This window comes from Solanum verrucosum, unplaced genomic scaffold (assembly GCF_900185275.1).
Source record: "Solanum verrucosum unplaced genomic scaffold, falcon-dt-bn FXZP01000106.1, whole genome shotgun sequence".
NCBI classification, from domain to species: domain Eukaryota; kingdom Viridiplantae; phylum Streptophyta; class Magnoliopsida; order Solanales; family Solanaceae; genus Solanum; species Solanum verrucosum.
Genome location: NW_026020130.1, coordinates 1724289 through 1736872, shown reverse-complemented (window position 1 = coordinate 1736872; position 12584 = coordinate 1724289). Strand labels below are relative to the sequence as shown.

The 12584-nt window shown below is 35.8% G+C and overlaps 1 protein-coding gene and 1 long non-coding RNA gene across 2 annotated transcripts in view; one reads left to right on the top strand and one right to left on the bottom strand.

The window, feature by feature from the left end:
- The window catches only part of LOC125827299 (uncharacterized), a 322911-nt gene that overhangs the window by 108464 nt on the left and 201863 nt on the right, over positions 1 to 12584 (top strand). The window lies entirely within an intron of this gene.
- On the bottom strand, positions 4714 to 8856 carry LOC125827285 (probable linoleate 9S-lipoxygenase 5). Its single transcript, XM_049506602.1, has 9 exons — positions 8553 to 8856; positions 7737 to 8026; positions 7402 to 7642; positions 6964 to 7305; positions 6782 to 6867; positions 6533 to 6640; positions 6119 to 6423; positions 5753 to 6016; positions 4714 to 5638 (listed from the first exon to the last, which is right to left on the bottom strand). The coding sequence occupies exons 1-9, from the start codon at positions 8749 to 8751 to the stop codon at positions 4885 to 4887; spliced, it is 2589 nt and encodes an 862-aa protein (XP_049362559.1). The 5' UTR covers positions 8752 to 8856; the 3' UTR covers positions 4714 to 4884.

Sequence of the window (12584 nt, the reverse complement as noted above, 5' to 3'; positions counted from 1 at the left end):
TCTTATAATTAGTATTATTCAGTTTATCAACACAAATTCTGTGATGCAAGTCCTAGTACCAGCAGTCATCATTTGTGCCATCCATTGCAGCTTTTCGGATCAGAGAGAGGGTAAGGACTTGGCATCCTAGATAAGCTTGTCTCCTTCTATATATATATTGAGCTAGTCTTTTGCCTTTGAGATTGCTTGTTGTGGTTCAATTTTTGGACTTGTATTTTCATGTTAGACAACTCTATACTCGTGACTTCCAGGTTCTGGAAGGGATTCTATTGTATATAGATTTTGGTTTGCTTCCATTTCCTTTTTTTTTTTATTGTTAGTGTTGTTTGTTTTGTGTATTTCAACCCATATACTCACTACTTGTCCTTTTGGGTACGCGTTGACTTACCTACTTGTGGGTTATAGTAGGTGCCATCACGACTCAAGAAATTAGGTCATTTTAGAAAACCTCTAAAATAAATAAAACAATTTGTTGGGACAAGGCCCCAAACTAACCATAAAAGAAGTCTGAAGTATGGAGAGAAACAACTAAATTATGTCCTTGAATAAGGAGGACTCACCAACTACTAAACTATGAATGAATACTTTGATCTTAAGAATGATCACTTGTATCTACATTGCATGAAACATATAGCACATATGAGGTATGCAATAAGTACAATGAAGGTACTAATTATTTAGGCGAAAAACTAAATAACAAAATGCATAGTTTTCATATGTTTTGAGTGGAATCAGAGTGAACCTTATAATTAAACATAAATAAAAACTGAAGAACATAGTAGTGAAAGACCACAAATATATATTTCTCAAACAAAAATGTATATTTGAGATCATTATTTTTGAAATCATATTTTAGAGGATGCATATGTGGAAATTAAGTTATATGACATTATATCTATGATTATATAAGTGATCATATATGTTCGAACACATACCACACAAAGGCATAATCAAGTTATCAAGATTTTTTAATAACATAAAGTTCCCAAACTGAGAACTTATGAAACAAATCCTCAAATGATAGGGATAGTGGAGGAATCCATTTGAAATCAGTGAAAACCACTTACAAAATCATTTCTTTCATTTTCAAGATGTTTCAAAAATCAACTAAAGCCCCTAAATCGGGAATCTGAATGTCAAATATAAATATAATCTACACAGACCCTCACTCGGGCAATTACTCAAATATCAGAGATTTTAAACACAATTAAAGATATCACACAAGCCTCCACACAGACTAAGCATCAAAAATAGGCATCACACGAACAACGCAAGAAGGGCAACACTTACCAACCGCTAAAACTCATACTACAAATCATTTCACAGTTGACTTCCTAAGAAAGATCATGTCACGCCCCGAGGCTACCCCTTGGCGTAACACGAGACCTAGGATCACGAGTGACCCCAAGCTAACCCTGAAGTTGGCATAGCATAAGCATACTGAAAGATATCTAATGAAAACATGAACTAATGCAGAAGCTAAATCAATTGATAACTGAAAGTGATGAATACCCAAAATTGAGTTGAATATATAAAATGTACTACGAGTTTAATGATACTGAACATTCACTCAAAGCTAAAGCAGAATCAAATACTATGTCTGAAAAGCCTCTACTGACTAGAGTTGTTGGGACATGCCCCCAACTAACTCTAGCAAAGCTGAAAACTAAAATGAAAGACTGAATCTGAAAAACATGTTTATTGTCCTCTAAGTATAAGGACTCACCACTGAAGTTATTGAATACGGATCGGGAACTGATCTAGATGTTGAATACCTGAACCTACATCATAAAAGGATGTAGCGCAGAGTATGCGTCAGTACTTGGAATGTACTAAGCATGCAGGATATAGAATATAGCTGAACAAGTATATAAGTTGAGCAAAGCATAAATGAGCAATGATATAATCTGAACATAATGTACATGCTGAAATATAATTGAAAGCTCAGCTAAATGCAATGACCAAGTACTAATCATGAACAAAACATGTTGAGACTGAATATTGAGGTATAAACTGAAAACCTGGTCCAATGCACTAGAGTCTGACTGTGGGAGCTACTATTAACCGACATAAAACCACGTGAGCTAAATGCGGAGTCCGATGTATACACCCCATCAAGAGGACCCAATATACCTTGCTAGGGGTATAAAGGCATGATTGGCGTGATCACTAAATCTGATGCCCATAGAGGGGACTTATAAACCTACGGGGGCACGCAGTTTTAGGACTATGAGGGTACGCTGAACCCTAGTCCAACTCGGTGCTAAGCCTACTCCCAACTGGAAATGTGTAGGACACAAGATAACTGAAATATTGGATAGCTCAATGTTCTGACATGCAAATCTGAGAATGCAACATTTAGGAACTGACAATGTAACATTCAAAAATTGGAGCATATTTATCTGTTTAACTGACCTAGCAAGTGTATTTCATGAACTAAGAGAATCTACACAACTAGGGTTCAGAGTTTTATGCAAGGAACAAAGCAAACTTTCCAAGAAAACATGATAATTTGATTACGAATACTACAACAACTAAATCACAACAGTTATCCATGGTTTTAGAAACTCTAGGTCTAAACAAGATATAGAGAATCAAGAATCTGACTGAGTTTTAGGGACCTAGTGGATGAAAGGAACCCACTAGTGAAATCCCACATACCTGGTGATGAAATCTACGGAGAAATCCTTCGATTTTGGGGTTGAAACTTTAAGAAAACCTTCTGCTAGTTCTTGAGATATTGTCACTTCTTTCTTCTCCTTTTTGCTCAAAGTTTGATGATTTTGGGAGAATAATCGTTCTGGGTAAGTTCTGACTAAATTACTAGGCCTAAACTAAGTAAAACGACGTAGTTTAAGGGTTAAACGATGTAGTTTAATTGTTCAACGCATACGGGAAAAGACCAAAACAACCTTAACTTAAAATCTGACGAGGCCGACCGCGGCATCACTAACGGTCCGTCGTTGGGACCACGGCCCGTCAAGTGGGTCGTGGTTGCTGGCCAGTGTCTACTAGTTCAAGGAGGTGACCATTCACGAGCCCTACTACAACCCGTGTGAAGGACCACGGATCGTGAAGGCCACTGTGGTTCTTCACTTGGGCTGGGGTCTGCTGGCTCAAGTTCACGGACGCAACCACGGCCCGTCATCAAGACTACGGACCATGAAGGGCTTCGGTCTGATGCCTGAGCCTGGCTGGTTTCTGCCCTTCCTCTATGAGCCCTCCCACGGCTCGTGTCGTGTTCCACATCCCGTGAAGGGATCTGTGGTCCACCACTTCTGGGGTGGGTGTGAACTACGATATGGGTTACGGACCATGGTCCTGATCACGGCCTGTGAACCCCTCTGTAGTTCACTTGTTTCTGCTGAAAAGTCCAAGTCTGTTTTTCTGAGGTGTTACAAATCACTTGCTCATCTAAGTTTAAAATAGGAATAGCCAAACCTACCTCGAAGGCCAAAACTTCAGTCGAGCAACTCTATCGGAGCACTCTCTCAACCACACGATCACCGAAATGATTCTCGACTATTAAGAATGGATAGAGTTCATCAAAAGGACCCTCATGATACTCATATTGATAGGATTAGAAATTGAGGGTAAAATAGTCCAAAAATTACGTCGGGAATTGAAAGGCCACAATCAAATTTTTAGTTGAAAATCAAGTTCTACAAGTCAAGATGAGTTTGTGGTTGAAAAATCCATTAAAACAAGCAAAAATCAAGCTCTAAATCAAGAATTTACTAATTTTCTAACTTTGGGAAAAAACTCCCAAAAATCCACATTGAATTCAAGATTTAATAGAGTTTTGGAAGATAAAACTTGAAGGAATTGATAAAGAATAGATAAAGGCACTTACCGAAACGAATATCCTCAAGAAACCCCACTAAAATCTCCTCTCCTAAGCTCCCAAATGAGTGAAAAATGGGATGAATTCCCAAATATATACTGTCAGGTCTGAAAAGTGAAGTCCACAAATGCGGCCCACTTGGCTGCCAAACATTCACGAATGCAGGAACAATGTCACGATTGCGGAGCACTGTTCACCCACGAACGCTCCCCAACCCTCCGCGATCGCGGTGCCTCAGTCGCCCACCCTTTCTGAACGCGCTAGGGGACCCGCTAATGCGGTCCCATTGCACCAGATATCAGAAAATATGAAAAACAAGGATCAAAGTCTCCGATCGGAACCTTGAAAATTGTTTGAAGTTCGATAAAAATAAATTGGACATGCTACCCAACTAAATTCGATATTTCAGACTCAATGAAATTGTCCGATTTTCAAATGGAGATCAAATGATGGCAATATCCTCCCAGACCACTCTTATAGCTTAAAACTCAACTTCTAGCCCAAATGCCCAAACCTCAACCTAAGGCCTCGGAAACATGAACAACCACCTTACTAGCTCAAACTCGACGTTGCGGACGCAATAAAATTGGCGGAATTCCCATCCGACGCTCGGAACTCAATATGTTGACCAAAGTCAACCATATCATGAATTCTCAACTCAAGAGGGGTCAAATCACCAAAAACTTATCCGATCGCATTGGGGACCATACCAACCATTTACGGAACACAAAATAAGCATGAAAATGCTAAGGGGAAAGGAAAAATGGTCATTTCATAATTAAAAACAAATTCACAAGAAATAGGACATTACATTGATGCTACATTTTAAAATGTGAGCAATCCTGAATAATGAAAATGGAGATGAGAGATATGGAGGGAAGAATATGATTATTGTCTTATTCAAATGTTCTACCATTACATATAATACATCTATATATATTGAAATATATCAAGAAAAAGTTACATCACACAAACTTGAGGTTGTAATTGAATAAAAGAAAAAAATGAAACTTGACGATGTAGAGATTTAAATGAAAGTACTATATTGACACACTATTAGGTATTCCTTTGCCTGTGAGTCCTTGTTCACTTGTAGGGAAGAGCAATGTATATGGAACTTTAACAGGCCCTGACCTATTTTTCCATTTCTTATCACCATTCATCTGTATAATTTGATCCTCGATCTCACTTAACTTCTTCCCAAATCTCTCAAAAGCAGCAATGGGTTCTTGATCCTTTGTCCATTCGGATGAGTCCCGTTGTCCAAGGTAAATCTCATCTGATGCATGCCTTGATAATATCTCTATGAGAGAAATTCCTAGTAAAGTCTGCAGTTGAGGAGTGATTGTTTTCAAGTATGCCTTGTCAGGATTTTTCTTGAGTTCTTCATACTCAGGAGTTCCTGGCTCAGGCATGAATCTTCGACTTAACGTTGGGCGATTTGGGAGGTAACCTGCATAAGGGTATTGCCCAAAATTGACTGCTGCATGAAGTGCTGATGCTATCCAAATAATAATAGTGCAAGAATCTATTAGCTCTTGGCGAGTTTGCATTTTAGGCCACCAAGGTTCATCTTTCTTGTCACCATGTCCTTCTTCTCGAAGTTCCTTCCACCACGCTTGGAGTTCATTATCTTTCAAAACTAATTCATCTGATTTATAATAGAAGTTGCAATATTCGGTTACCCAACTTTTGATTGCTGACCATATTTCTAAGCCATCAACAGCATATGGATAGTCTTGAATTAGCAAGCGAACACCATGTGGGGAACTAGAGTCCTCTACGGCCACTCCCCTAAATTCAAATGATATTATAGTTCATATTAGCAAAATCAAAATACCCGGAAATTAAACTTCATCAACAACCATATTTTTCTAGTAAAGTTCGTTCTAAATTTATAATGTATACCTCTTTATAAGATCAGCTGGAAGTGCTTGTTCAGGAAAAACCCAACTTTTGTAAACTACAGCTGACATTTCCATCGCATATTTGGCAGGAAAAACTGTCATCTCAAGAACTCCACCAGCATTGATTAAGATCTGTCTTGCCAAAGCATTTATGTTCATCGTGTCACGAAAATGAGGATGTAAAAGCTTATGAATTGGGTGAAGCACACTTAGTTGCCTGTTTGTTGCAATCACAAAAGGCTCAATGGCTGCGTGTGTATTCAACCTGAGAAAATGAGACACATATTATTTCAATATGATTTGACAAAGTACTGAAGTTGTAATTGTGACATAATTCCTTTAGAGAAGTCTAAAAATAGAATTTTACCAGTGACTAATTAGCTGATGGACACCCGAGTCATTCACTGCAACATAAGCTTTAGCCAATTGCCATATTGAACCTTCAACACCTTGATCAGCTGGGGTATAGACTTTGCTAACAGCACCAAGTTCATCGCCATCTGGATGTGGCAAGCTTAGTTCAATTGCTACCGGCTTCATTGTTCCATCGTCTTGCAAGAATAGCAAAGTTCTTGAGGCGTAGAGTTTTGTGTTTGTCGTGTTTATTCTCCTCACATATGGCATAAGGATGTCATGGTGGTTTAGTATATAAAGCCTGTTAGTCTTGATTGCCTGTAAATAACATTGGTAATCGAATTATTACTCAGGGCTTATGAATGAAATCTACTCCTACTCAAAGTGTTTAAGCAAAATAATCTGAAGACAGAGATAAATGAATTACATCATCTATCGTTAGCCCATCAAGTGCATTCTCTATATGCTCTTTGGTTATTGTACTGTTTTGATTGCCATATACTTCAGAATCTAACTGACTTTTTGGAGGGAATTCCTATAGATAAAAAAAAAAAAAAACATAAGACAATATGTTATAAGCACGGAACGAAAAGGTGAAGTAGAAACAAAGTTACCAACTCCTCTTTCCGAAACACCAGTCTGTGATATATATGTGATCGCAATGAAGCCAACTTACTTGGAGTCTGCTGATTATGACAGGATTTACTCCGGCAAGCATTTCTCTTGCAAATTCTTCATCAGTCCTCCATGAACTTTTATCCTCTGGAAAAAAAAACTCCATAAATCACACGTAACAACAAACATCTAGGATAATACAACAATGGTAATAGGTACGTCTCAGGAAGTAATTATGAATACCTTGAATAACTTGAGGTGTTGGGAATTTGAATTTTCCTTCACCATCGGTTCGGATAATTTCTTTTAGAATCTCTAGAGGAATACTATCAGTGAGGGCTTTAAGAAAAGGGCCTTGGGGCAATTTGATTCCTCCTTCATAAAGTTTCAGTACATCCTCAAAGCTGTCAAACTCATCAGGTGTGCTATCAAAGAGAGCTTGAAACTCGGGGATAAGGAACTGAACAATGGATTTCAAAGCATATGTCAGGAAGTCCGACAACTTAATGTGTCCAAAACGCTCGTCTCTTGGTACATAGATGTCTAAACTCATAAGTAGTGGAATCCTACTTTCACTTTTAGGATCTGTTTAAAATTTAAAACACGATATATGTCAGCTGAAGTTGCTTTCTTCAAAATCAACATGATAAATGATTCTGACGATAATAAATATAATATAACCTGCTTTTGTTGGCTTTCTGCCAGTTCTTCCTCTCCGAGGGTACGGGTACTCAGCAGATCCTCCGAGGATAGTCCTGGCATACTGTTTGCCTTTTTCTGGATCACCCAAGTCATTGTATAACGCGTAGTCATAAACTCTGTCCCATTCCTCAAGCTTTCCATTTCCATTTCCTCTTAAGTTCACTAATTCTTTTTCTCTGTAATTGCGCAATGGTTCTGGTGTTTCACCGGGAAGATATGCCTGCATGAATAATCAAAATTCTTCTTACTAAACAATTTCTCTTTTGACTAATCATATGCTCAAATAAATCATATATGTAATGCCGGATATATACCTGATTAGCAAAGAAAATGCGTTCTGATTTGTATTTTTTAGCAGGATAAACCCAAGAATTGCAGACAAAATGAACGTTGCCATGATTAGGAACATCTTCAAGGGTGAGTGATTTGAGATAAAACTCATTGAAGTGGAAATTATTGATAATAAATGCCCCTGGTACGCCAATATCTTCGTCCCAATCAAACGTGACGTCAAAGGCTGATTCACCTGCTACTAATGAGGTTCCTGTAGTGAGCCACTTCTCCAAGTAAGCTGGATTGCTACGTTTCCCTTGTAAACTGTTTCCTGTTAAATCGATCAGATTCACTAAATATTAAATTACCATCTATAGTTAGTTCCATTAATATGAATATCTCACAAGGTTAATCAACTAGATAGCAAACTCATTCAACTATCAATTTAGGATAAAACACCCTTCAAACCTTTAACCTTCTATAAATAAATTCAACATCTATTGACAATCAGTTTAATCGTTTCAGAAAGAAGGAAAGTAAATTGTCAGTACAAGTGAACGTAGACTTCGTTATGTGGTCGACCCTATCTTTTAGCATAAGTTTTAGAGACATTTTCAAAGAATGTCAATTGCCTCTAGAAAAACCGCAATTAAATAATTGCAAAGATCATTTTTGTGGCGTACTGACAAGATCGAATTCGACTCACAATTTACATAATAGTCGTTTTATTTTGAGATATTTTAAAATGTTTGACATGATTCTATTTTAGTACTCCACTTTCACAACATTTTAGGAATTAATATTGATGGACCTATCTATACATAGTTTAAAACAAGGGAAGCTAAAGAAGTAATTACCAGGATCAGCATGAACAGCGCTGATCAACTGCAAAGAGACTCTTTTCCCAAGGAACTCAAGTACTCCATCAAGAAGAGAGGCATTGACATCATTAAAGTCCAGTACATTCTTCTTCATCAACACAATTGTTCCTTTCACCTTTTTTCCATTGTCCTCACTTCTCCCAGAGATAGCTTCCACTATTTTTTCCAGTAACATGATGATATATTATCTTCTTAACAGAAAGAGTGAAAAACAATACCTTATAATATAACACTTTCGATCTCTAAGCTTTTCAAATAAATAAATAAACAATCGAGAAAGATGAGTTTTATTATGTGAAGTTACAATGGGACGAGTCGGTATTTATAGCCGGCAGCATCTGCTTGTCAAAATATATTACTTTGTCTATTTCGCTCCAATTTACGTGGCACGACAAATTTTAAGAGTTAATTGAGTTGTTTTTTCTTGACCAAATTTCGTTATTGAAATATTTCAGTTGATAATTAATATGATTAATACTACTTTTCAAAAATGTAAATTTTATTACAAAATTTTCATATTCGAATTTACAATTAATATTTAGCATAAATAAATGTGGACAAAAGAAAATATATTAGAAAAAAGATAAAAGAAAGCCAATATATATTTATGAAAGAATTAAACTTGAATACTACTAAATTAAACATTGAACGTAAGATTCTTGGCTAACTTTTACTGATCTTATCATAAAAAATATATTTAGTAATATTTTGTTGAAGCAGCCCCTATTGGTCGTTTGTGTCCCACAGGCAATCAAGTGGACTGAAATCTAATGCGAATTTTTCCTGGAATTTCTGCATTAATCCATTTTGGAAAATATTAAACTTCTCCTCTTGAATTCGTCCTTTCAGTTTAGCCGCCAGCTGGTAGGTATATGACGCGGTTCAAAGCAATTATAAATATTTTAGAATATGGATTTGAACATATATAAAAAAAATTAAAAATGAAAAAACTCAAATATGTTATCTATCTTTGAGAAAAAAAAGACTCATTTATGTCATCAGTTAAAAGTTTGTTTCATCTACATCATTTCGATATGAGAAAGGTGCATCCATGTCATTATTTATTAATTGATAAATAGTTCTGATTTTGCAAAACCATTTTTTACACGTGGTCAATTATGATCCGGCAATGCCATTAATTAAATAATTTTTTAAAGAAAAAGATTCAAATATGTCATCCATTTTTGAGAAAAAGGTTAATCTATGTCATTTATTAAAAATTTGGTTCATCTTATATCATTTAGTTAACAAATAATGACATCAATGAGCCTTTTCTAAAAAAAAAAAAGTGACATAAATAAGCTAAATTTTTAACAAATAACATAAATAAGTCTTTTTTCAAAGTTCAACGATGAGCTATTTCCTTATAAAAAAACACAGCAAAAAAACTAATAAAAAAAAGCTAAGTTTGACGTGTCACGTGTGGTGTTGGGATATGGATTTAGAATGATGACGTGTTTGGGATATTGAGTCTTGGGTCAACTTGTGTTTGGTAATTAGATTACCCCAGTTTGACTGACTTCTTAATTATAATGATAAAATAATAGTTTAAAATTTCTAACGATACGTTCATTAGCTTGTTAGATTAAAGTAGGCTTACTTTTCTCTTGTCAATTGTCAGTCTTCTAAAAGTTTGTTTGATTTTATTTCTCGGATGCTTCTCCCTTAGGAAAGTACCAACTTTCACCTTCGTCTACTTTGATTGAAGAAGTCATCTTTCTAATCTTTTTATCATATTCACAGAACACTTTCAATTAGGTTACCAATAAAATGGCTCATGCACTCCAATCTTAATTTATTTATTTGAAAACTAAAAGAAATCCTACTAAGAAAAAATAGTTGATAATGATGGATAAATAAATTTTAACTATCCCTTAATCATTTGTTTATTTACAAAGTTTGAAATAACTTATCACACCATTACTAGTTAGTACTGAAATAAGTTATATTTATCTCTAGTTGGATACCTTATTTCGGATAAAATAGTGAAAATGACAAAAGTATTCTCTCAAATCTTTTTATACCTCACCTTTCACGTCATTTACACTTATGAAGAGTATTTCTATAAACAAACAATGTATTCTTAGCAATTAAGCAACACATATTACATTTAATACAATAAACCAAACATTCACTAAGAAATAATACAAACAATTAATTTCAGAATAGCTAATAATCTCATCATAACTAATCACGCTATAATTTGTCTTCAAACCAAACGACCCCTCGAACCAGAAGAATGTCACAACCCAAAAACTCGAGTCATGATGGCACCTACTAGAACTCACCAGTAGATAAGTCAATCTGTAACGCGAAACAACAAGTAATATGCATACAAGGTAGAAATAATAAATAACAGGAGATATAATTATAATATAAAGGAAACAGTGGGAGATAACTTAGAATCCAACATATATACAATAAAGGATATAATCCGAGTACGGAGCTACTATAAAAGAGTACAAGTCCCAAAAGTTAGCAAAAATTATACATACTTGTCTCAAAATGGAAAAGACTAGTCAAACTAATCAGAAGAAGACATGTACAATCCAAAACGTCATAAGCTCACCCTTGTCTTCGAGTTCTGCTGCAACCGGCTCGATATCAGCGTCGATGATCGATACTCAGACCTACATCACGAAAACAAATGTAGAGTGTAATATGAGTACAAAAACAATAAATACTAAGTAGACATCGTAGGCAGACTAAGCTTGAAAAGTAAAGACAATATGAAAAGCAAGAATCTAATACTACAGAGGTGTATTGAACGGAAATCTAACAAGAATGCACACGAGTCTAGGTAAGAATGGAATGAAAGCAAGTAACTAACTATAACCTAATTGGACCCCTATAAGTCATAAGGTATACTTGTGTACACGTTTAAGTAAATAACTACTATTTTTTTTAAAATATAGGAGAGTGGCATTGAAGAATGTTATCTGCAGGTGGCAGAGCTATACTTATAAAGCGTATTCTACAATCTTGTATATTATGGCTGCCATATTCCCTCCCAAAACCATCATGTAGCAAATGGAAATATACTTTGCAAATTTCTTTTGGGGTACCAAGGAGGGTAAAAACAATATCATTGGAGCTCATGGGATAGCATGTCTTTTCATTTGATGAAAGGAGGTTTGGTATTTAAGAAATTGCAAGACATCAGTGATGCTTTTGACGCCAAGAGAGGAGATACAGAAGTAATAAATCTCTACTATCTAAATTTCTTGATGCAAAGTATTGCCCAAGATCCAATCTCATCTCCAAAGTCAAGATTCCTAAAGACTTCTAGTTTGAGAAATTTACTTAATACTAGAAGTGTATGGAACAACATATCTATTGAAAGATTGGGGAAGGGAATAGAATGTTTTGGTGGGATTTTAATGGTTACCCAGTGGACCTATTTACCTACAACTTGTACAATCCCCAAAGCAAAACAACACAAAAGTGAAATAGTTCTGGGAAAATAATGTTGGAATTAATGCATTCGCGCCTTGATGTTTAGTCTTCCAATATTGTCTTTTAGTTTTTCTAGAAATCTTTAGGATTTTGTAATACATATATCTAGTAAATTGTGATGCATGTATCTAGTTAATTGTGCAAGACTTTTTGTTTTGTATTTTGAGTAGTATAAATTGTCACGCCCCAAACTCGAGGGGAGCAACTGGCTCCTAATGCCAAAACTTAGGCCCGAACTGACCCTGCTGAACCATTTGCTACTAGCACATGACAGCCACACACAATCAAGAAAACAAACAAGTATATCTCGGCTTAAAACTAAGCCCTCGGCCGGCAAGTCCCTTGTCAACTGATCTATAAAAGAAACAACAACTCCCAGGAGATCATATAAATAAATAGTCAACTAGCACATAAGTCCTAATTGGGCCGTCGAGGCCACCATGATATCTATACCAAAACTAAAAGTAGGTATATATCAATACAATACATCAAACAGCTCACAAGCTTCAGCAAACCAACAACATAGGCTAGTATGGCTATAACGTAGCTATA